Source organism: Azolla caroliniana, unplaced genomic scaffold (assembly GCF_043228905.1).
Source record: "Azolla caroliniana isolate FFs.n. ecotype wild unplaced genomic scaffold, voAzoCaro1.0.p SCAF_17, whole genome shotgun sequence".
Taxonomy (NCBI): domain Eukaryota; kingdom Viridiplantae; phylum Streptophyta; class Polypodiopsida; order Salviniales; family Salviniaceae; genus Azolla; species Azolla caroliniana.
This window is the reverse complement of record NW_028230452.1, coordinates 1,385,998-1,411,046: the sequence shown is the minus strand read 5'-3', so window position 1 is coordinate 1,411,046 and position 25,049 is coordinate 1,385,998. Positions and strand designations below refer to the sequence as shown.

The following is a 25,049-nucleotide window of genomic DNA, read 5'->3' as shown; positions in this document are numbered from 1 at the left end:
CCACTTCGTTTATGTCTAGCCCCAACCCCAAAGGTAGTGAGACCGACCACCATTCGGAGGTGGTGTTAAACATTCTCAAGTGTGAAAGTGTCTATATGGGGTATGTCCTATGGTGGTCTCATAGGACAAATGGTGCCAAACATCATCATGTGTAGCCCGATAGCAAAAGGTAGTGAAAGTAGCCAAATTTGAGGGGCCCCCCACTACCTGGTTTATGTATAGCCCCAACACCAAAGGTAGTGACGAGGTGGCATTGAACGTTCTCAAGTGTGAAAATGTCTATATGGGGGGGGGGGGGTGGTATGTCCTACCGTGGTGTCACAGGACAAATGGTGCCGGACATTATCGTGTACCTCAGGAAGGAAAGCCATGAAAGGGACATTGGGTATTATTATTGTTGGTATTATCTCATTGCATTCAAATTTCTTCCTCTCAAAATCTATCCTCACCAAAATTCCTCTTCTCTTCTCTTCTCTTCTCTTCTGGTGGTAGTCACTCAATTCAATTCAGCCACTCACTCAATCTACAGATGAACTGCGAGAGCCACTGCGGAGGAGGGCCGGGGTAGCGATCGATCGATCGATCGATCGAGTGAATCAGTCTCCCATGGCGTCTTCCAAGATCCTCTGCACCAGAAGCAGGACGCCATCTCCCCTTCCTCACCTTCTGCTGTTTGCGCCTCCCTCTCTTCATCACCATCTTCGCCTTCTTCGACACGTCAAACATTGCAGCCCAATTCGTTTCATCCATCCCTCGTCTAGTAATGCCAACCGATCCTCAGTTTTCTTGTCTCCATCATTATCATTATCATCATCGTCGTCGTCGTCAACGTCGTCATCTACTACTACTTCTTCTTCTTCATCATCATCATCGTCATCATCATCATCATCATCATCATCATCAGAAGAGCCTGAATTGCCTGGTCTTCCAACGCCTCCAGCAAATGGTTCAGATATATCATTGGTATGCAAAAAGATTAAAATCAGAATTATACCTATTAATGTGGTTAGATCATGCTTGAATGAGATAATGTACCTCTATTTCCAGTAATGTGGATTTGAGAGCATTCATGTTTTCGTATTCCTATGGATACACGTAGTAATACAGTAATGCAAGAAAGTGACACTGCTTCATGTATCTCGAATGTCATTCTTAAAAGCGATAAAGGACTTCTAGAAGAACCCCACCCACATAGCTCACGCCCACATGAATATTCCTTTTTCACTCCACAAAATGTAAGAAACACTGTTGTTTGGCCTCAATTCGGAAAGGCCTGAGTCATAGTGAATTGGTAGGTGAGCACTTTATGTATGCCCGTGACACCCTCCTAGCACACATCTTTAATAGATCTATGTGTGAAGGTTTTTTTACTAGCTGGACAGAACATACCATTGTGCCAATCTTCAAGAGTGAGGAACCCATGGTGCTGAACACTTATAGGACAATCATGATTGGTCATTACTTGGTTAAACTATATGGCTCAATCCTAGAGTCAGAAGAGTTTGTGGGTAGAGTGGAATGCCTGTCTCTCAGCTGGGCAGGAAGGCTTTTGAAAGGGGTTGACAATGCTGAATTACATATTAACCTCCGAGCCCTTATTGGGGAGGGCAGAACCCATTAAAAGAAGATCTATTGCTGCCTTCGACATTGTATCGTGTGCTTGGCTTAATGGGTTCAACCATACAGATATTACTATATGCTGATGATATTGTGCGCTCTCTGACTCTTCAGATGGACTACCAAGACTCCAAATCTCTTTAAAGTCATTTTGTATAAATAAAGATTTTTCACTCAATCTTGATAAAGCTAATGTGATGGTGTTTTACACCACTCAAGCATGGGTAAAGAGATCAAATGTAGAATTCTTCTCGAGAAAGGAAAAGGTGCATACACACGATCCTACACATACCTAGGAGTAATGCTTTCTCATCGGTATGCAGCCCTTGGTGCTCTTGAAAGACAATGTGCATGCATACAATTCCAAGAGCCACGAACACATCTATCACATGCACTACCAGATGTCATAGGGCATCTGTGGACCTTGTCACATAATTTAGAGACTCAGATAAGCATGCACACCACACAAGCTCATCAACAAAGAATAATCACAAAATCTTTCTCCCATCACTCCTACTTGTGCTACACAAGTGGGCACTTGAGTAGGATTGCAAAAGGGTTACAATAGATTAGGCAACAAATTTTCATGCTCGTTGGCCTTGATCTTGTGAAACACAAACTCACCACCCTTTTCATTATTAGAAAATGGGTAATATCTCCTGCCGTCGCACGTGCTTCCATCGCTTTGGAGATCTCTCCATTCTAGATCGACCTATGCTAGAGATTTTTTGAAAATAAAAATTACAATATATTTGACTTGAGAATCTCACATGTACAGATAATGAGATTCTTTAGTCACCTTTTTATTTATTTATTTGGCTTGTTGTTCTGAAAGATGAGACAAAATTTTAAGATATAATCTCTTGTTTGGTCTTAATAGGCCACTTTGGCCTCTTAAAAGACATTACTATTTCTTTCTTTCTATATATAACTCTGTGGGTGAAGTAGGATCTAACCCTATAAGGCAAGAAAATAATGTATTAAGTTACACCTTCAATGTGGTTATGGCATGCTTAGTGATCAATAATATATATGTATTTCTAAAGTTATAACTGTAATTCTTAAAGTCCATAACTTATCTATAAGTCTAGGATTATGCCTCGTAATTTGGTTATAGGCTCTTATAACATGCTTCAAATCCATAAATTATTTGCATTTTTATAGTTATATGGCTCCATATATGCCAATGTCTTCAGAAATAACCATACTGAGAATTATTGTGTAATACTGATCTATCAAAGCATATGAACGTGTTTTATGGATCACTGATTTCGATGCATACCTGTTAGGGAGGGAGATTCTAGTTGGGTTTATTTAACTTCTCAAACTATTCATATTTTTGATTGTATGGAGGGATATTCTATATCTTCAGAAATCACCATTCATAGGGACTGTATGTGTGTCTTCAGTGCTTATCAAGTCACTTAGATGTGCAGATTTTGGGAGATTCAATGTTTGATTTGAAAAATTTATTTCATGGTTAATGTCTTGAATCTATAGGTGTTGCCTTACCTTTGGAGTCTGGCAACAGGAGATCAAACATTGGGATGGCGCTTATTTGTTGCACTGTTTCTGCTCATTGGAGGAAAGGTAATTATTTTTTCTTCTTAGTTAACATAATATTTTGAAATAGTGAGCTTCAATGGATAATGTTGATTGTTGTGAATCATGATTTCAATTTTCTGTGTCTGTGTTTCTAACATGCATTGTCTTCTTGCAAGCTTTTTCAGCTTTGCTGTCCTTATAAGGGATAATTTATTCATGTTTATAACATTGTCTTACGTTGTTCTGTGCCATTAACTACCCTCACTTGTATCTTGTTTCTGTGCCTTTTTGCAATTCGAAGACGGGATGTAATAGCTACTAGATGATTTGTTTTGTCCTATAGGTCAAATTAAGCTTCTAGGAACTCTAAATATGTAAAAAGTCTCAGATATCATGAGCTACATTTCGAATTTACTCAAGGACGTAGGCAGCAGAACAGAATTTGGCATAGATCCAAAAGATTTCAACAACTGAACAGAAGAGAGGAAGTATTTTGGTGATAGATTCTTGAATCTTCTCTTATTTTCTCCAATTTTTTGTTCTGATCTATTTTATGAACATTCTGGTTGCAATTTTCATATAATTTCAAGAATGAGAAATGTATTCCTCTTTAATGATCTCAACTCCAGAAGTTTTTATTTTTACTTGCTTTGTGAGTTGTGCAGGCTGCAGGAATTGTGGGACCACTTCTTCTGAAGTGGGCAATGGATGGGTTGCAAGCTATGCCAGATCATATGTATAAACAATCACCGAAGTTAATAATAGGGGCTCTCCTTCTCTCTGCCATGAGCAAGGTCTTCAATAAATACTTTATTAAACTTGTTTCTAATTGTCTAAAGTTAAATTAAAAATTTCTCTTCCATCAATATTAGGACTTTCTTACTAGGGTGTTGGTTAGTTTGTGTGCAATACATTTGATTGAGAAATGTGTTGGCTGGATTAACTGCATTAGAAACTCATTCTCACACATTTACCTCTTTAGAATGCAATCTCACTACAACTATGTTTCCTGCTGCAGCCAGTAAAATATTTATTAGGTCTTGTTTTTAATAGTTATTATTATTCTCTCAAGCATAAATTTATTATATCCTCTTTATATTAAGAAAATCGTTGGACACTATACCTTGCTTATTTTTTTTCAAAGGTTCTAATGAGACTGCATATATTAGAAGGTCCCTGTCATGATTTGGATGTACACTTCACTAAATAAATTCCTTGTCCTGGCAGGCAGTCAGTGCAGGCATGAATGAAATGCGGTATGTAATTTTTGCACCCCTTGGTCATGCTACTGGTAGAAGAGTTGCAATTCATCTTCTTGATCACATTCTGGGACTTGATTTAGCATTCCACCTAGAGAGGAGCACCGGGGTGCTTGCCCGTATACTTGACCGTGCACAACGTGCTGTTGTACATATTTTCCGAGCTGTGGGTATGTGAAAGAAAAACCCATGATTAAGGAAGTTGTTTTATCCTTTATGGATTCATAATTAGAAAACTAGCGGCATACAGAAAAGCCTGTGAACAGCAATGTCCTTCTTTGCTTTTTTCACCTGTTCTTCTACTTCACAAAATGTTTGTTTAAGATAGGCTGCACATGTAGAGAAGGATGCTTGCGACTGTTTCTTGTTTTCAACCATTTTTTTACAATTCACACACAACTCCCAAGAATCCCGTTAGGGCCAAAGTACTCTTTCTCTAATATGCCTCTCTCTCTCTGACTCTCACTAGAGAGTCTTTTTCTTACTAGAAACTACAGAAAGAATAAGAGAAAGAAAGATATATTAACATCTTTTTAAGAGGCTAAACGACCAAATTAGAGATTACATCTTAAAACGTTGCCTTGTCTTTGAGAACAAATCAAAATAAATGTAGCTAAGTAAAAAAGTAAAAAACAGAAGTGACTAAAGAATCTCGTTATCAATCCATGTAATATTCTCAAGTTTGATAGATTGGAATTTTTATCGATCCAAAATGGAGAGAGCTCTGAAGCAAGGGAAGCACCAACGATGGCCAGAGATAATGGCCTTTATTTGTCGATGACAAGGATGGTGAGATTGTGGTCCACGAGGTCAGGGCGTACGTGCATGAGAAATTGCTTTTGCTGGATCTATTGTAACCCCTCTGCAATGTCTTGGTCTGAAGTCCACTTGTGTAACCCTTGACAGACTTGTAGTTTGAGTAGGAGTGCTTGGGGTAAAGAAAGTTGTGATTATTCTTTGTTGATGATCTTGTGTGGTTGTATTGTTGTTCTAACAACTTCTCCCTGTATCTCTTCAGTTCTACCAAGAACAGCACCAAGCATTGTTGATCCATATTCCATTACCTTGCGTGGTGGGCCAAAGTGCCTTACTTAAAGAGGCAATGGTGTCTCCCTCTTATTTCATAAAACAGCACAATGACAGACATAGTTTTCTTCAGAGAGAAACTATGATGCTTGGATTTATAGCTATTTATAGCCAGTGCAAGTGACTATTGTTGTGGTCACACTATTGTGACTTATCATGCTGAATGTCTATCATCTTGACATCCCCTTGTGGAACAAGGAAAATTAAGCCAACAAATAAGCTCTTAGGCTTTCTTCTAGTGAAAAAGAGGGGCTGAAATGTTGATAACAGTACCACTGTGTTAAGATCCTAGAAAGTAGCCATGAAAGAACTTTTTGCATGCACATCTGTGTTTCTTTTTGGTTGAGAAGTTTAGGTTCCAGCTATACCAAAACCTCCCCCTCAATATGCTCCTTTTATTACCACATCAAACAGGTTAAAGATCTTTCTCTGTACCTCTGCATCATGGAGGCACAAATGTGGATTGCGAGCTGGCAAACTCCCTGCAATCTCGACCTAGAACTGATGCAGTTTCAGAAGACTACCATTAAGAAGATAATAGTACAAAGAGAAAATCAGGAACCGAAACATCCTCTTAAAAATTGGATCTCACCAATAATCAGCATTTGTAATAGAAAAAGGGAAGCCTAGCAATATTCCAGAGAAGTTGGGGCCTGCCACTGCACCTGATAGAGTTACCGTGGATTTCTAATTGATAATTCTCCTCCAACAATACATTAAGTGACCCATTAATCCCCCCCAGAATATTACTCCATAATTTGTCACACATGCAAGAAGGGATGCCCCTATTCAGCTGCAAAACTAACATTCCTTTCCTCTCTGGATCAAAGTCTGCAGTGTTATGAGTGAAATGCCTTGGCAAGCCTTTCCCACTTTATTCATATGGTAATCAATAAAGTTATGCATCTGAAGCAAAAGGGTGCCAATATGACACCAGATGGATCTATTATTCCCAGTCAAATTCTGAGCATTGCAAATTCCTGTATAGTGATGATGATTCACATTCCAAGGAGCAAATGATACTCATTGGGATATTGAGGAGCTTCCAAACAAAAGCTACATGTATGCTTGGTAAGGATCTGGGAGAGAGAACAACTTGCTAGTGATGTGTTTACGTTTACTGTTTATGTATTGAGACTCGGCATTGATCTTTGGAAGCTTACAATAACCCCCTTTTGGGGCTCATGTACTCCTCTTTTTATGTTTAGAGGATGACCAGTTTGATGGCTAGCTGTTTACAACCTCAGATTATTGTGCACATGCTACTCAAATTGGGAGCACCAAGTTGCGCTGTTTACATATTGTGGCTAGCTTGTTACAGTAAACCATTAGCTTATCAAACTTAGGATTTTGGAATAGATTAGAGGCTAGTACCATATGGGGGTTTGGAAATGCATGCTGTGCTCATGATGGCCACCAAGGTGACCACCGGAAATGATCAAATACCACACTAAAGTCTTGTATGAAGGGTAATAGCTTTATTCCTAAAGCTGGAATGCCTAAGCGAATTTCCCTGCTACCCATGATACTGCCAAACTATGTGATCAGTTATGGAGAATCCCAACTCAGTGAAGAAGTCTGCCTTTTGACCATTCTTTGAGGTGAATGCTATTTCTGGTTTCGTAATTAGTGCCAGTGACTGTCAGGGTAGTGATACACATTTCTTGGTATTCTGTTCAACTGCATTCTCTTGCTCTAGGAATTTAAAGCACAAAGGTGGCAGCTGCCACTATGAATTAACAGAATGCTTATTAATGCTTCTGGGCGATCATACATAAAGGTACCCCTTCTAGGTGGAAAGATAAGCAGGAGCATTGCCACAGGAGTGTCACCTACATATAAATTCACAACAATTTATATCTGTCAAGAACTGCATAGATTACAGTTATATTAATGCAAAGCCATTATACATCTCTTGTTAGTATATTTCATTATTGATAAAACAATACTTAACTGTCGTAAGTTTTCCATACTTGGTTTTTATTTGTGAGTGCATGTTTTAATTTGTTTCTGTTCTTTCCCATTCTGGTAGAAGTTTGACTTTCTGCTTCTTAAAACAGTGTTCACATTCATTCCCACTATCATTGAGCTTGGTTTAGTCTGTGTGCTCTTAGCACAAAAAGTAAGCTCTACTATTGCGGGCATTGTACTCGTGACCTTTGTGGCATATGTTTGGTGGACCATTGACATTACACAAGCTGCTGCATCAAGTCGTAAAGAGGTTTGCAAGCAAAAGTTTTCTGGTTGTGGGATTTCAATACCTTAAAAAAATAGAGTGTTCCTGTTTTTTAGGCAAACAAAGTTGAAGAGCTTGTGACTGGGAAGGTTGTTGATGCGCTGCTTAACTTTGAGATGGTTGCACAGGTAGAACTACTTGCATTTTGGCTGATGGGGAAGATCTGTCAAAAAATTAATGTTACAAAAAGCTCTATGTGAGTGACAGTTGGGAATTTATTTATGCATTAAATCTGATACATATGTGATGGATTGATGCAGTGCAATAGCCAGAAGCTTGAGGTACAACAGTATAATAACTTACTGAAGAGGCAACAAGTTGCTATGGTATTCCATTGCTCTATGCATTGCTCCCCTTTTATGTTTTAGCAACAAGCCTGAAAGTTTTTATTGCATATCACTTCCATTATTCATTGAAGCATTCAGAACAGCAATCAATTTAGTCCTCCTGCATTGGTCATTTTATTGCATTTGGTAATTGATGCAAATTCCAACAATGAAACAGAACAGGAATAATGCTATTTTATTTACCATTTCTGTCATTAGAACTATAATCTTGATTTAGCGTAGATCCTCTTAAAAATCTCTCAAGGTGCTTTGAGAAAGAAATTGTGGCAAATTTTGAACCTTTGAAACAGATCTTGCTATTATGAATTCTTACAAAATGAATCCACAGCTTTTAATTTCAACCTATTTAGAAGATGATTTTTGGTGTGAGATGTAATTGACTTTCTCCTCAGCTGGATGCAGAGCACCTATCAGCACTACTGAATGCAGGACAGGGCATTATCCTGGCAACTGGAGTTGCACTTGTCATGGCACTGGCAGGCCACTCTGTATTGCAAGGTTCCATGACAATTGGTGATCTTGTCCTTGCAAATGGGCTTATTCTTCAGCTCTCAGGACCACTGCAGGTATATTCTTCTGATATTTCTTAATTTAATGCATGTATATGCATGCCACCATGGTGATTAATTTGCAAAATTACATCTAGCTTGCAGTTTCTTGGCTTCCTTTATCGGGATTTAAGGCAATCTCTAGTGGATCTTGATTCTTTGTTCAACATTCTCAGGTGAAAATTGTTCTATTGCTTTAAAGTGTAACCAGTGTTAATCCATATGGGAAAAAGAAAGAAAACTGCTATTTGTCAGTTTGCATTTTCCTTTTAAAAATCACAGACTATATAGAGCAAGGAATATATGGTTTATTTGGCTTGGCAGGACAAAGTCAAGTCTGAATGATGGTCAAATGCAACTGAAACAAAATGGATATGGGGTCAGAATGAGGGCACACAATCTCCATTTCTCATTTAAATCGACTAGAAAAGTGAGTTTAATGATGGAGCCTCATATACAATTTCTAGAATTCAATCTTTCAAAGTCGTATATTATCTATGCAGGTATTGCATGGTGTATCATTTTATGCAGAACCAGGAGAGAGTATAGCCATTGTAGGACCTTCTGGTTCCGGAAAGTCTACAATCGTAAAGCTTTTGCTCCGGCTTTACGATCCTGAGATAGGCACTTTGTTAATGGATGGTCATGATTTACGGTCTTTGACGCAAGCTTCCTTGCGCAGGGCTGTGGCTGTCGTACCTCAAGACACAGTGAAGTGCAGATGCATATGAATTGTTGTGGGACCTAATTTTGGTCAATATCTTTATCAAATTTTTCTCCTAAATTGCAGGTGCTTTTCAACGACACTATATTCCACAATATAGCATATAGTGAACCTTCAGCCACTGAGGCTGAGGTGGTGCAGGCTGCAAAGCAAGCAGTGAGTATGGAAACTGTTACAAATGTCGATCATATTTATTAATATGAAACTTTTTTATTTTGTTTGGTGCATGCTTTGAGCATTCCCATTGTTCCAGGTGAATGCATGATTGAGAAAAAAAATAGATAAAAAAATTCCCATTTTTAAGAATTGAATGACTTGAAAATTTGGTGCAGCGGCTCCATGATGCTGTCATGCGCATGCCTGCAGGCTATAAGACCATTGTGGGTGAGCGAGGACTCAAGGTATTCATTCCTTCAGACACATATGTTCCTAAATTGAAAAACATACTGCAATATTCTCTTATTTATGCCAATCCAATAGAAGATTATAACAAAAAGTTACTTTATATATTCTTCAACATAGAAAGAGACATCTTTGAAAATGATAAGAACTTTGATGTTCTATATTTTTAGTGATGCTAATGATGTCTGTATCTATCTTTTAGCTTAGTGGAGGTGAGAAGCAAAGGGTAGCCATAGCAAGAGCTTTTCTTAAAGTGAGTGCTTCTCTTTTCTCATTTTGAACCAGTTATACCAAGATTGGATGTAATTCGGAGATGTATGTCTCCAGGCTCCAAGATTACTTATATGTGATGAGGCCACTAGTGCACTTGACTCCACTACAGAGGTAATGAAAATTAATTTTCAGAATGTCACGATGGCACTGAAATTTCTCAATGCGTAAGAATGTTGTCTTAATGAACAGGCAGGGATTTTGAATTCACTCAAAGAGTTATCTAGTGGCAGGACATGTGTCTTTGTAGCACATCGTCTATCGACAATAATGCATTGTGATAAAATCCTGGTATGTTGTAGTTTACAAGACTGCCTGTTGATCAATCGCAGTCGAAAACTTCATGAATTGTGGATATTTCAGATTTTTCCTGAAATACTAAATGTACATAAATAGGTTATGGATGGTGGTGTAATTGTTGAAGAGGGGAAACACCAAGAACTCCTGAAGAAAAAGGGAGTGTACGCAGGAATGTGGTCCTTGCAGGAGTTAGAAGAAAAGAAAACATCGCTATCACAATGATGGCTTCTAAAGAAAATGGGTCTTCCAAGAAAAAATAATAATTCAAAAGGTCTTCTAAGAAGGTGGGTTGTATACTATGCAGGAGTTACAGAAGAAAAGAAATCCGTAAAGGTCTTCATGAGGTGTTAATAGAGATATTACGTTGCCAATCGGTACTGAAGGAGGTATTTTTGTCGCGAATGAATGAATCAAATCATATAATATGATGATTTCTCACAGCCTTTTCTGGCTACCAGATAATTATGTTTGTCATTTGTGTAGAAAAATTCCCTCCGTCAGGTTTGTATTAACAAAGACTTTGTATGTTTACCCTCCCAACAACAAATTATCCAATGTATAGTATATGAATCATGTATCTATCCCAATATATTCTTTTAAAGTACATATCTGAATAATTTGTCTCTAACCTGTCAATCTGGAAAATGTTTCATGTGTAGAACAACCTTGCTACTCTATGATGCTAGATAATGGCACAACACAGTAGTTCGAGAGGAAGACAAGATCTGTAATCATAATCTGATTCAATTGAGTGGACAAGCCCACTATTTATTTGAACATTTGTGCCGGTTATAGAAGACAACGTGTTGGAGTTGACAAATTTGAATTCCTCTATTAGTTCTAAATTTGTTTCTTTGAGTAGCTCTAAAAATATGACATTGCTACTCTAGTTTTGACCTAGAAAAGCAAAACTCCAACAAAAAAGAAAAAAAAAGATGGTGTTTGCTAAATGTAGTTGTGAATGCCTCAAAAATCTAATCAAAACAAATAACCCAAAAGAGTACAAAAAAAAAAAGAATTGCCGAAGACATGTATTGTTGTAAATGTTTTGCCATAAGGTATGATGGTACTCCGGTGAAACAGATGAACCGGTCTCAGTATTACAGGGCTTGGTAATAAAATTGGATTCAAAATTTGAAAAAGAGAGCTATTTAGAAATATACGATGTGGATCATGCAATGAGGTAGTAGGACGTAAGTCTTGATAATTTTGTAAGTCCTTTATTTGAAACCGAAAGAAAAAAATGTATGGCACTACTACAATAGTAAGTAGGTGTGGTTTGGAGAATAAGATATATAGGGGTGAACAATATATTGATCGAATAATTAATACTTGTCCGATCATTGATCCATTGAATGTGACAATACCGCAAAGATTCGCCCTAGTAACCAAAGCTCTTACACATAGAATTTGGGAAAATCCAACAAGTAATGTTGTGAGTAAACCATAATAGAGACTGAATAATACATAGGGATCCATTGTGTTGATACAAATCAATGACAAAACTATATATATATATATATATATATAATTGTTTGTAATATTCTTTATTATTATTTTTCTATTACTCTTACTCTCCTTTCTGTGACTTCTTCTCAAACCTCGCTATTTTTATCACAAAGTCAAGAAAACAACAAACTTGAATTATAGCAAAAAAAGACAAGAATATTTCTGAATTGATTAATCCATGACATCCACAAGAATCTATTGTCAAGAACGTCAAGAAAAGAAGAAACTTGACTATCAACAATAGAAGGATTGATGCTTTCTCAATTGATGACACTTAGAAAATTTGTTTTAAAATAGATTACAAAATATTTGCCAAAGTCGTTACACCAAGCCCAATATGGTTTCACTGTAAGTAGGAATATATTCTATAATGTGCAATGTCTTGGATGTTCAAATGGTCATGGATTATGCTTGATATGTTCATTAGGAATTGACAATGGTTTCAATAGAGTTGGAAAAAGCTTATGGCCATTTCAATCAAACCTTTGTTTCAGGGTGGGCTTTGAACCACTTGTCCCGTCTTATATTTTTATTACTACAAGATGTCCTATCTCGAATAACGTCTTGTGGTGGAGCTACATCATATATTGTTGTCAGAACATATGGTTGTCATACGATGCCTACGTAGCCCATCGATATTTACTATAATTATTCATCCATTTGGGGGACTAGTAATTGTGATATTGTAGGTTTAGGGTTTAGATACAAGCTTTGGCACATGATTATTTCATGTTTTTACAAGTCTCACATGAGACAAATTTGCCTTGTGGATTACATATTGATTGGAGGATTGTGTAATGAACTGGATTTTGAATGTCTAAGATGGAAAAGATATGTTTCATGTAGCCATTGGAGTGAATGTTATGAATGGCCAATCAATGGATCGAGGGACAACATAATATGGAAATTTCATGTATTGGAGGCCAAGGAATAGATGAATACTTAAACAATAAACCAAGCCGGAGGTCATGTTTCTCAAACTAGTCCGGATTGAGTGATCAAACAAATAAGTTGTTAGATGTTGAGTATGACATAAGGAGCCAAATTGACACATTTTCACAGATTATGTGAATAGTAGATAAGAGACTCAAATTTCAAGCATTTGACATAATGAACTTCACGATTGAGAGTGCACAACACTAGTGCAGGATAGCAATGTTCAAAAAACAAAACTTGAATGATATTGGAGTTGAAGCTTTTAGTTTTAGAATACATTGACACTTCCTTTTTATGTCTGTTAAATACAATGGCCGTAGATTTTAACTGTGACAAGATAGATTGACTTTAAGTAATTACTTGTTAATTAGAATAATATATTGATCATTTTACTAATAAATATGTAAAGAGATAAAATTTGATGATTGATTTATTGTTAACCCAAATTGGGCACCAAAGTAAGGCTAATTGGATATCTATTTAGCTTATTAAGCACCCAATAAGTCTACTTAAAATAATGGATTATTTTGGTAATTAAAATAAAATTTACCAATTAAAAAAGGCGGGCAATTTTGATAGTAAGCATAAAGTAAAATCCAGGGTTATTTTGGCAATAAAATAAAAATGAGGCACTCAAATATCGACCCTAAATTAAAATTGAGGGCATTTTTGTAGTTTGTAAATAGGTGGGGTGATATGTGGGTCTTCCTTTTAAGTTTGGGCCGACACTTAAAGACAAGCGTTTTCTTGTCCTTCTAAGAAATAAGTGATTTGATGTCTCCATAAAATCGCAAAAAGTAAAAGCAAACCCTTTTCGTTTATGAGAATACCTCAATGCGTATAGGGACATGGAGATCTAGATAAAAAAATGGTTGCTTAGAAATTAAGGGGTTGGTTCATCTTCAAAGGAGAGAGTTGACATATCAATGCTGACGAATTGTATGACCTTCACTGAGCTTGCGTCATTGGCAATTTGCATTACATGTGTTTTGACATGTTCTAGATTGTGGTCAGACTTCATTTCTAATGTACCACAATCATGTTGTAGAGTATGGAACAATAGGGCAATTTGTGTTGCATGTGGATTGGCATTTTCTAGATTGTGGTAACACTTTATTTGTAATGTTCCACAATCATGTTGTAGTGTATGGAACAATAAGGCCCATATGACGTAAGGCATGAATAAAATAAAGCTATACATGACTGCCATGATTGATTGCCAAGCAAACTTAATGAGTTGGCAATAAAAAAAGTGACATCTCGTGACATCTCTAAATTTCACTAGAACATAGGGGTGATGAAGAGGGAAAGAAAAAGTGAGTATGTGCTACAAAGAAAGAAAAGGAAAAGCATATATCATACACCATATAACATGTCAGAAGTTGTCCTTACCAAATAAACACCATCACTATTATAGAAGCCTATGTAAGTATTATGTAAGTGAAAGTGCACATAGACCATCTTTGGATATTCTAAATTAAGTATTATGTAAGTGCAAGTGCACATAGACCATCTTTGGATATTCTAAATTATTTTAAGTATTATGTAAGTGCAAGTGCACATAGACCATCTTTGGATATTCTAAATTATTTTCTCTTACACATGCCCACCCATCCACGTTTCGACTTGCAATCTCACTATTAGGAGCTTTGTATGCTATCCACATTAGGGTAGAGCTCATGAAGAGATACATGATATATCCTATTCATTAACCTTAGACATGGACAATTTAACCTAACTACCACAATCTGTGATGTCACATGTGATTAACAAGAACGAGCAACACAATATGTGATGTCACATGTGATTAACAAGAACTAGTAACAATATGTGATGTCATGTGATTAACAAGAACTAGTAACACAATATGTGACGTCACATGTGATTAACAAGAACTAGTAACAATATGTGATGTCACATGTGATTAACAAGAACTAGTAACAATATGTGATGTCACATGTGATTAACAAGAACTAGTAACAATATGTGATGTCATGTGATCAACAAGAACTAGTAACACAATATGTGACGTCACATGTGATTAACAAGAACTAATAACAATATGTGATGTCACATGTGATTAACAAGAACTAGTAACGTAATGTATGATGTCATATGAGTTAGTGTCAGGAATATCTTCCACCTCCACATTAGAGTCAAACTCATCATAAGAGTGTGTTGAAACTCACAATAGGTGTCCTTTGGTTAGCATTGAGCTCAAGATCTCTTGATAGTAAAGTTGACCATTATAATAAACACTAATGAAGCTTTCTCTTTGAAAGGAGGTCAATAGAGTTTTACATGTTAAAGCAACGTGGAGGATTGGATGATTACCACAGTTCATATTTTGTTCATCTAATTGGGTCTATTTTATGTGATTACTAGTTGGAAACTACAAGGTGAATAGACTTCCATATACTAAAGAGAGTTACATAATCACCATGCACAAACCACATTAGAGTTGTGTTGGAAAAAGTTGTATAATCTTGATTGAGCATACAATAGTATTATGTGCTGTGCAAGAAAGACAAGACCAACACCAACAAGCGTCCCATTCATACAAACCCAAAGACATTAAGTGATATCAAAGGCAAGACATGATATACTTAGACAACAACTAATAAGTTACACACGCTCAAGTTTAAATGAGGGACGATTAAGACGTATGGTGAATTAAGCATGCGAGTTGTGAATAGAGGTTAGAGAGAATAGAATAGATGTTTTATCGTCCATGAGGATGCCAATTTTGACACATGAGACCAAATCCACATATCATCTTGTATTTGGCTCCTTCCTAAGAATAAGGGCAACTACTCTGCTAAAAACTCTCTATGCGAAAATAATGCACACACATGTGCTCACCCTTGTTGAGAGGGAGGGGGGGAGAGAATTATATTAATCTTGGTGGGATTAGCATTAAACTAAATTAAGGGCATTTGTTTCCTAATTGCCTCAACATTATAATTTTGTTATGTTATTGGAAGTATCCTTGCCAAGGTTTCACTTAGTCAAGAGTGTTCTCATTGCCTGTGCACATAGTCATGTGTGTGGATTTCATTGTGTTTGCATATTCTACTTGCCGAACTTGCTAATTAGGAGAGTCGTAGCCACGTTTATAATAGTGAGCCTTAATAGTCGCATGCTCATGTCACTTTGTTCACAATGAGAAATAAGGGTTTTTTGGTCCAAGATGTATAAACTCGTGACTTCACCATCAAGGCCATCATTTAGGTCTAAACTTTTGTGAGTGGCAAGATACATTTAGATCACGAACCTCTTGTCATATGTGTATTTATTGTGTTGTGGCATTAATATGCATGATATGCAATTGCATTAGGTGGTTTTACTTGAAATGTTATATTTTTTTATTGTCACCATTTGCTCGTAACCTCCTCGTCAAAACACATGCACCTCGTGCACTTTTGTGTGTTATTGTGGAGAACAAGAAAAACACACACGGGGATCCAATATTGACAATTAGGTATTGTCAACAACCAAATAGACAATGAACAAGGGAATCAAGTGTGTGACACCCAAATTTATGGTCGTGATGTACGTGAATAGATGGGTTTCCAAGGCCATCAAAGAAATTAGTACTAATCATGAGTTGTAGGAAAACTAGATATATATTGACCACTTGGTCGTCCTTTATATTTTGGACATCATACTAGCTTTCCCTACCCCTCAGAATAAATATGAATGTAAGCTAAAACCATATTTTAATGTGAACATATGGATGTGTATGAAGGTCATAGATGACTAGCCAATTTTAAAGCCTAAAATTAATAAATCGATTCTCTAAAAATATTCCTTCAATGGTTCGTATTGATGATGTGGAGGCAATTGAAAGTCTATTCATATTGTCTTGTTTCTATTTGATTTTGTTTTACTTCATAAAAGCTAGACTACTAGTATATAAATACAGTTGTGGTCACTATAGACTAGAATTATTATAGAGTGTACATGGATGACAATCACCGATTCACCAACACCAAAACAGGTATAAGCAAGTTGACACCCCCCCACCCCCTCACACACACCATATAAGAGCTAGCTACTTGATTTTCATGTACGCATTCATTCTCTCTCTCTCTCTCTCTCTCTCTCTCTCTCTCTCTCTCTCTCTCTCTCTCTCTCCTCCCCCCCTCCCCCCCCTTTTACTTAAGAGAAACATTATGGCCAATACTTCTACTACTACTAAGATGGCGACTAATACTGTTACTAGCATTGAAATCCGAAGCATAAAAGAGCTTGTGGATGCAGGATTGTACCATGTCCCATCCATTTACATCCGACCACCACATGAACGTCCCAACTCACCATGTGTTGGGAACCCAACTACTATGTGTGAAACTGTACCGGTCATTAGCTTAGCTAATGTTTTTGGGCATGATTGGGACTACATTGTAGGCCAAGTTCGTGAAGCTTGCTCAAATTGGGGCGTTTTCCAGGTATTGTTTTTAGTGGTTCTAGATTGTGGACAATTTTACAACTTGGTCATCACCTCACATTAGTGAGAAATTTGTTGTATACAAGATCACCAATTTCTTGATGTGTAAAGAAGCACTTAGTTTAGAGGTATACGTTTTCTAGACATTTGCACACACATACCTTGTTATATTGAGAATAATTAACACTCGAATTATGGATTAGGATGAAGTCTAGGAAAACATAGTTTGTCCATTAGTTCGAGGAGAGCATACCTAGCTAGGACATGCAATCTAGAGTGAGGCCTTAATGTTAGAACCCTCTACCTTGCTTGGTGCTATGTTACACATCCTATCTTCAATCTTGGAGGGCACTTTCCCACATAATTGGGACACATTCTATAAAGTGGGTTCTTTCCCAAGTGCAAAAATTTCAAACCCCTTGACCTAGAGTTTACACCTTAATATGTATATAATTGCTACACAATTTTTGCTCTTATAAGGTTCTAGCTTAAATGCATTAAGATCTTGTGAAGTTGGATCTTTCTCATGTTTTGGCTTAGGTGACACATCATTGTGTTCCAACGAGTGTAGTGAGAAAAATATGGGCAGCCACTTCAGAGTTTTTCGCACTACCGATCGATGAGAAATTGAGTTTAAACTCAAAGAACCCTTCTTGTCCGATGTTTTTCTTCACTGGATTCTACAAGAATGAGCGGATCCGAGAGTGGAAGGATACCCTTGGGTTCAAACCTAGCTCAATTACTGATACAAAGCTCATACCAACTTTCCTAAGGTGAATATATGTGTAACCTTGAAGGTCAAAACCATGTCATGATTTATATGATTATTCTCGCATAAGTTTTGAGTCAACATTAGTTTAACAATTAGTTTCCAATGGATTGTTCATTTCTCATAGGGATCCTATACTAAACTTCCACAAGGAAATGGAGAACTTGGTACATGTTGTTAGAGAATTGCTTGCTTCAAGTTTGGAATTAGACACTAAGGACTTACAGAGGCACTTTTCTCGTCAAACAATGGGAATGAATTATTACCCCACTTGCCCACAACCAGAGCTTACATTTGGCTTGAGTTCACATTCAGATTTTGGCACAATCACACTCTTAATGCAAGATGTAGAAGGCTTGCAAGTTAAAAAGGGAGACAAGTGGATTAATGTTCAGGTTATTCCGAATTCTTTTGTTGTGCTACTTGGAGACCAAGTTGAGGTACATTCAACACCTAATGTATCATCTATGTATGCAAATCCTCCAATACTAAATACATTATCGCAAAATAAGTCATCATGTGCGTTCTAAATAAATTCAGCACTTATAATTGTGTTATATGTTATTATAACACCTTTGCTTTCCTTTGAATGGTAGATACTAACAAATGGACACTACAAAAGTGTGGAGCATCGTGCATTGACAAATACAAAGAAACCAAGAATGTCGATTGGTTGTTTCTATGGTCCTAATGATAGTGATAAGATTGCACCCATGGACAAATTCATAAGTGATGAAAAAACAACTATGTATAGAGAAACAATGTTTAGTGACTATCTCAAGCATAGCTTTGGCAAAGAGCTAAATGGGAAGTCTAATCTAGAATTTAGTGTTAGAAGACACATTAATGTAAAGTGAGGATGTTATCTAGATTTCCTCATGTTTGTAATTATCTTTGAGATATATCAAAAAACATCAACGAAATTGTATGGTCCTTTTTATGCTTACTTTCTTGTGGAAAAGTGTAAATGTGTTACGTACATCATATATATACTCTATTTAAGTTCACAACATTGTTTTTGAATTTCTTGGTGGAGGTGTACACGTGTTGAAACTCGAGTACGTGTATGTATCTACTTTACTTCAGTTCACAACATGGTTTGTCCAAATGAAGTCAATAAAATTATGAGGTTGAAGGGCCCTTTGTTTTATGTGTTATTTTCTTGAAACCATGTGTGCACATATCATGTACGTAAATCAGTACTCATGGTGGAAGAAACAAACAAATGAGGAAATTACAAAGTCAAAACCAACTGGGCCCTTGGTTTCATGCTTCTTTTATGCAATTCGATGTGTGTTGTACACATTCATGCATATCTAATTTATAGATATCTTAAAGGTGCTCGGCCAATTTATACATGGATGATGGAAGCATAGTATGAACCATACGTACCATACGTGCAAAAGAAAGAAAAACACCCTCAAAGAATGATAAATACCATACTTTTGGATTAACTATTTATTATGAGGTAGATACGCCTAAGAATAGGGAAAAAACAAAAAAAACACACAAGAATGTTTGAATAACATTCGCATTCGTTTTCCAATGTAGGAAAACGAATGTTATACTAGACGAACACGAATTTTACGTACTATGCATGGACGAATTATTGTTCCCTATCCTACTATACATGCATATTCTACAAAAGCACAATGTTTTGATTCACACAAAATCAATTGGATATACTTTAATCTACAATGGCTACTTCAACCTTCTATATTTTGTAACTTCACTTGTACACATACATGGTTCCAATGGAATGACTTCAACCTAGACGATTTTCGTGATGATTTATATATATTAAACAACATAAAAAATGTTTCATCTTGCTCCAATGGTTCAATACATCCAACTTGTATCCCACCATTACCTTTATATGCCAATTCCATTGTTAATCTTCCAATTGGGCTTGATTAAAGGTTAATGTTTAAGTTGTGTTTCAACGTTATCCTATATTACAGACTAGAAAGTGTTTGGCTCGAAATTGTGCCTCGTTAAAAAATCTCATAGCATTGATATGCCTTTGAATTAGAGGATGGGAAATTGTTTTTAACTATATGTTACCAAAACCCTATCACATAATGTAACATTGCAATAATCTCAATGAGAGGATTTAGGACATCAAGATTTAGGATTTAGGATCTCAATGCCTCAATTTGGAGTTGTTTGAAAGTATGACATTTTCTTAAAAATGAAGTTGAGGCATGGTAATTATGGTAGGTCTCAACTCTAGCATCTATCAACAACTTGACACACTTGACTTGATCCCACATATATGTAGTTGCCAAGTATTGTTCTAAAAAAGAATATACTCCATTAGTTAAAATATACACAACTTCACTCCCTTTCTCGGGTAGGTCTTGCCTAGACTATCCAAATCTTCATAAGTGATCTCACTTATTTATCTTACGTGCCTTTCACATGTGTCTCTAGCCATCCTTTCCTACACATCACCTGCATTCAATATCCCACATGACATCTTGTTCACGTCCCTCTTTCAACTAATGGGAGGGGGGAACAACCATCTGGGTACTACATAGTACATACTGCCATCGTATATCCATTCTATTTGTTGTGGCCATCGGTGTAGTACACCACCGTTTTCTGAAATTCAGCTTCATTAATTCTAAAGCATCATCAGTACCATCAATTCGCTCATATTGAGCTCTCAGTGTAGTTATTAATGTGTGCCATATTAACTTAATCCATTCAGCTAGAGGGTGTTTGTTTGCTGAAAATACCCTGGTACACCTTGCTGTCCATATGCATCATATGGTAATGGGTGCAAGCAACGTCCATAGATCTCCAAGTTTTTGCTTCTGTGCAATAACTATAGGTACCCTGTTGTCAATGATCAACCGAACAATTCCATTCTCCCCTATGTACATAGCTTTGCATGTGCTATTGTAGTTCGCTACATCATCCTCAAGACAGTTCCAACAAGCATGTCCCCAGTTGAGGGTGAACGAACTAGAGGTATGGCAAAGCAAACATAATGCCCTTCCTCATACAACTGCTGCCTCACGACATTCCCATAGACAATGGGAAATGCTTTCTAACTGTCCACATGCAGTACATCTACGGTCTACATCAGGGCCTTTACCCCACGTCCCTACTGGCAAGACTCTATGCGCAATAAGCCATAAACACATCATTATCTTGCGGTCATAACAATCATGCCATATCATTTTCCATAATTTATCTAATCTTCTTTCACTAATGCCCTCTTGTATCCAAAATTTATGTGCTACAATCTTGTCATGTTCTTGTTCTAGAATAATTTGCCTCCCAATTTTTGTGTTGTACCTAGAAAATTGGGAATGAAAGCAGAATGGAATGAGGCATGGTATTACAAAATAGAGCACAGAATGGCAAGAGTGAGCAACCAACCAATCAAAGCGAAAGGCCAATTAGGCTGATTGCAAAAAATGTAAAGGATATGATTATTGACCCTAAGCCAAGGGAGATCACACCGACGATAGTGTGTTGGCTAATAGAAGGGAATTCAGACAAGCTATTGGTGGTTTGTCCGTGACAACTATCATGGGACCCAACAATGTATTTTTGGAGAACTCAAGGATGAACTGAAGGGGTAAAACTGGTTTAGTTGCCAAGTATTGTGTTTGTGAATTCTCACAAAACATGAGAAATAAAATCCATCCACATCTTAACCTTAATATTTGTATTTATTCTAAGTATCTCTTATAAAGTGCTTCCAGGGCCATTAAAAATGACTTTCCATCTATGCCAATTACCTCTTTACTTCCTCAAGTAGTGTTCAATAATAAGGTATCATACATCTCCATCTATGTTTTTGATGCAACCAATTTACACATATTTTAAGTAGACAACAAATGACAAAAAAACCACATGCAACATGAATTTGACTCTCCTCGTAACAATAAAATATATTGTCATCTTACCTACATCTTAGTTCCTTCCCTATGTTTTGCGCATGGGGAGTAACAAATTGACCCCTAATGAGCAAATATTTTCATTGTGTCAGAAATGTCTTCATTATAGGCATCTCTTGATTGTTGCAACAAGCATTCCTTGCACACTTGCTTCCTTGGTCCTAGTTCCTTTTGTGGTTGTAATACTCGGCATGCTCGTGAGATTTCTGAAACAATCCTCAAACAATATCAAGACCTAGCGTCTAGGTGGGCCTACTTGTATTATTTTAATGATCTTAGTGAGAGGATTCAGGACAATCAAGATGGCTGACTATGGACTTATGGTAGGAAAGTAAGAAGATGTTTTCAAAATATCAAGTGTTGAGTCATATCATGGGAGTGATCTAGTGAGAGGATTTAGGACAATCAAGATGCTCACTTCGGAGTTGTCGTGTGAAAGTTATGACATTGTCTATAAAAGTCAAGTGTTGAGTCATGGTATTTATTTGTGGGCCCTTGATTTGACACCTATCAACAACATTGAGACACTTGCATTGATCTAATATGTGCATTGTGTGTATAATATATATATATATATATATTATCAACTGTCTATCTTGTTTGTCATTTCACACAAAACGTGACAAATAAAATGTCTCTACCTTTCCAACCATGATCCTTTGTGTATTTTATAAAGTGCTTCTAGGGGAATCAAAAGGACAACTATACAACGATAATGTCCTCTTCAATTCTTCAAGGGGTGTCCCATATTAAGGTTACATCATACATCTCCATATACATTACTAATAAAGCAATTAACATTTCCATAGATATAAGAGAAATGATAGATGATACTTTGCTCTCTACCATCAAATATATAGTCATAGTTTTTTCCGAGGTTTCGCACATGTAGAGTAAATAATGGATCCCTACTGAATGAATATTATTTATTGTATTGGGGATCTTTTAGTCCTTGTATTAATTGTCCATCAAGTGCTTCAAGGCATGTTCCTAGTTGCTTCTTTAGTTCTAGTTCTCTAAGTGCTTGTAACACTTGGCACTTCTTTGTGCTTCCCAAAACCACCCTCAACTAGTATTCAAACATGGGTTCTCTACGAGGGCCTACTCGCATCGATCAAAGAAGTGTTCTTGGAAGGCTCTCTTCTACAAATAAGGTCACCCTTCCTATTGCATTGAGAGATGTTCCTTTGATACATGCTTTCATAGTCACAATTCGTCTAAGACTTGCAACATTAGGCATGTTCGTGCAGTTCCGTAAACCACACACCTCAAACAATGTTGAGGCTAAGATTGTGCCATTTTGCATGCCTCTATTACTATGGCCTCTAGGTGATCCTATCTATATCAATAAGAGAAGTGTACTTGGAAGGCTCTCTTTTGTACATACACTCATGCTTCCCACCACTTGATATGCCTACAATCTAGGGGCATAAAACGACTCGTTCAAGGGCAAACAAACAATCAATGAGAGGGGGTTCTTACCGGATTGCGCTTATTAATTGTAGACCTATTTTAGGATCACAAAATTGTTCGACATAAGAGCATAACGAGAAGATTGGGTCATCGAAAGAAAATGAAGGTGGTCATTGAGTGTAGGGACTTGATGAGCACACACCACATAGACAATACACACAAGAATCTCTAGGTTGGGATGCCCTTCACAACACACACACACACACACACACACACACAATGTACAACCACCACACTTTTATTTTACTTCATCATTCTAATTTCTTACTACATTCACACGTCTCTTGGGAAATACCTATGGTTAGTCGTCTTTGTTCTAGTTAGGGTGCCTCAATGCTATGGATAAATTCTGGTGAGGCCAACTGAGCTCTCCTCCCAATCGCCTTTATTGGTCTGCTTTCTCCCTGACCTGGGAAGGAGGAATTACTATTGGCATTCTGTAGATTATATGTGTAGTTTTTCACTTGTAATCCATGTGGTTCTCCGATAGGATAGGTGGTGCTCATTGTGCAGGAAGGCCTTGTTAATGTATCTGGTCACTATTTTGTCTTTTCTTTTTTTAATAATATTTATTATTATTATTATTAGATAGTAATATAAAACAAAACGAAAGTTTTGTTTCTTTAGTAATTATTACCCTTACTTTATTTCTTTAAAAGGGTAAATGTAAGTTACGTTTTTTAGTGAGTAAAGAAAGAAAAGAAAAATAATAATAATAATAATAAAGAGGGAAACAAAACAAAACGACCGCTTTTGTTTTTGACAGAGACAAAGAGAAGAGAGGGTGGAAAGGAGATATATATATATATGGGAAGAGGTGAGAAAAAGAAAGGTATGAGGACTGTGAAGCATAGTGAAGCATAGAGAAGCATAGTGAAGCTTGGTGAAGCTTGGAGAAGCTTGGTGCTCAACTCATCTACTCTCAATCTCCTTTCCATCTCCACTACTCAACGTGAGATCTACACGGCTACTACTTCGACTTGTGGACATTCTTATCCGGGTTTTCTTCTCTCTTCTTTTCTCTTATCTGCTTGAGAGATAATCTTATCCCTTTGGATTATTGTACCATCTTTGTCGGTAGTACTATGCTACATATCTCTATTTATTTCTAGTATATCTAGAAGTAGAATTTGTACTTGTGTTGTATCTCTTTGGCGATAGTGGATTGGTTTTGGACTTTTGTCCCGTGGTTGTTTCCCTCATTGAGGGTTTTTCCACGTTAAATCTTGTGTAATCTTTGTTGTGTCATTGTGTGTGTTTCTTGTGTTTCTTTTTCATTATAATCGAGCATAAAACGTGACGCGTGTTACACTCTTACGTGTCTATACCTCATCAAGTGGTATCAGAGCGGAGGTTGTGTTTTTTTTGCTCGATTATAAATGGAGGCAAACACATCAACAATGGTTGTTTTAAATGGCACGAATTATCAAAAATGGAAAGGAAAAATGAAAGATTTGCTTTTCGTTAAAAATATGCATTGAAAAGAAAAATGATGAGGAATGGGATTTTGAAAATGAACATGTGGTTTCATTCGTCAATGGGTAGGAGATAATGTCTTGAATCATGTTGTGAATGAAACAAATGCAAATACTTTGTGGAATAAATTAGAAACCTTGTATGCTTCTAGAACCGGTAATAATAAGTTGTTTTTACTCAAACAAGCT

General features: G+C 36.8%; 2 protein-coding genes and 1 long non-coding RNA gene across 3 annotated transcripts; 2 read left to right on the top strand and 1 right to left on the bottom strand.

The window, feature by feature from the left end:
• The first annotated feature begins 591 nt into the window (after positions 1-591).
• Positions 592-10,928, top strand: LOC147852687 (ABC transporter B family member 23, mitochondrial-like). The gene is made up of 17 exons (XM_087332985.1): positions 592-963; positions 3,118-3,207; positions 3,828-3,956; positions 4,390-4,591; positions 7,568-7,728; positions 7,800-7,871; positions 8,004-8,069; positions 8,483-8,656; positions 8,744-8,814; positions 8,963-9,068; positions 9,142-9,348; positions 9,429-9,518; positions 9,695-9,763; positions 9,967-10,017; positions 10,092-10,148; positions 10,227-10,325; positions 10,431-10,928. The coding sequence occupies exons 1-17, from the start codon at positions 607-609 to the stop codon at positions 10,554-10,556; spliced, it is 2,127 nt and encodes a 708-aa protein (XP_087189111.1). The 5' UTR covers positions 592-606; the 3' UTR covers positions 10,557-10,928.
• Positions 5,134-7,026, bottom strand: LOC147852688 (uncharacterized). Its single transcript, XR_015531268.1, has 2 exons — positions 6,568-7,026; positions 5,134-6,292 (listed from the first exon to the last, which is right to left on the bottom strand). It is a non-coding gene; the product is annotated as an uncharacterized LOC147852688 (long non-coding RNA).
• Positions 10,929-16,922: 5,994 nt separating the features above from the next.
• On the top strand, positions 16,923-18,944 carry LOC147852686 (fe(II)/2-oxoglutarate-dependent dioxygenase 4-like). Its single transcript, XM_087333320.1, has 4 exons — positions 16,923-17,230; positions 17,770-18,002; positions 18,126-18,438; positions 18,595-18,944. Exons 1-4 carry the CDS (start codon positions 16,955-16,957, stop codon positions 18,853-18,855), a joined length of 1,083 nt encoding a protein of 360 aa, XP_087189446.1. The 5' UTR covers positions 16,923-16,954; the 3' UTR covers positions 18,856-18,944.
• Positions 18,945-25,049: the final 6,105 nt, after the last annotated feature.

Coding starts and splice junctions, on each gene's coding strand:
- LOC147852687 (XM_087332985.1), top strand. CDS start 607: ATGGCGTCTTCCAAGATCCTCTGCACCAGAAGCAGGACGCCATCTCCC. Junction 4,592..7,567: donor ACATATTTTCCGAGCTGTGG/GTATGTGAAAGA, acceptor TTCTTAAAACAG/TGTTCACATTCATTCCCACT. Junction 10,149..10,226: donor CACTTGACTCCACTACAGAG/GTAATGAAAATT, acceptor CTTAATGAACAG/GCAGGGATTTTGAATTCACT.
- LOC147852686 (XM_087333320.1), top strand. CDS start 16,955: ATGGCCAATACTTCTACTACTACTAAGATGGCGACTAATACTGTTACT. Junction 17,231..17,769: donor CAAATTGGGGCGTTTTCCAG/GTATTGTTTTTA, acceptor GTTTTGGCTTAG/GTGACACATCATTGTGTTCC. Junction 18,439..18,594: donor TACTTGGAGACCAAGTTGAG/GTACATTCAACA, acceptor TTTGAATGGTAG/ATACTAACAAATGGACACTA.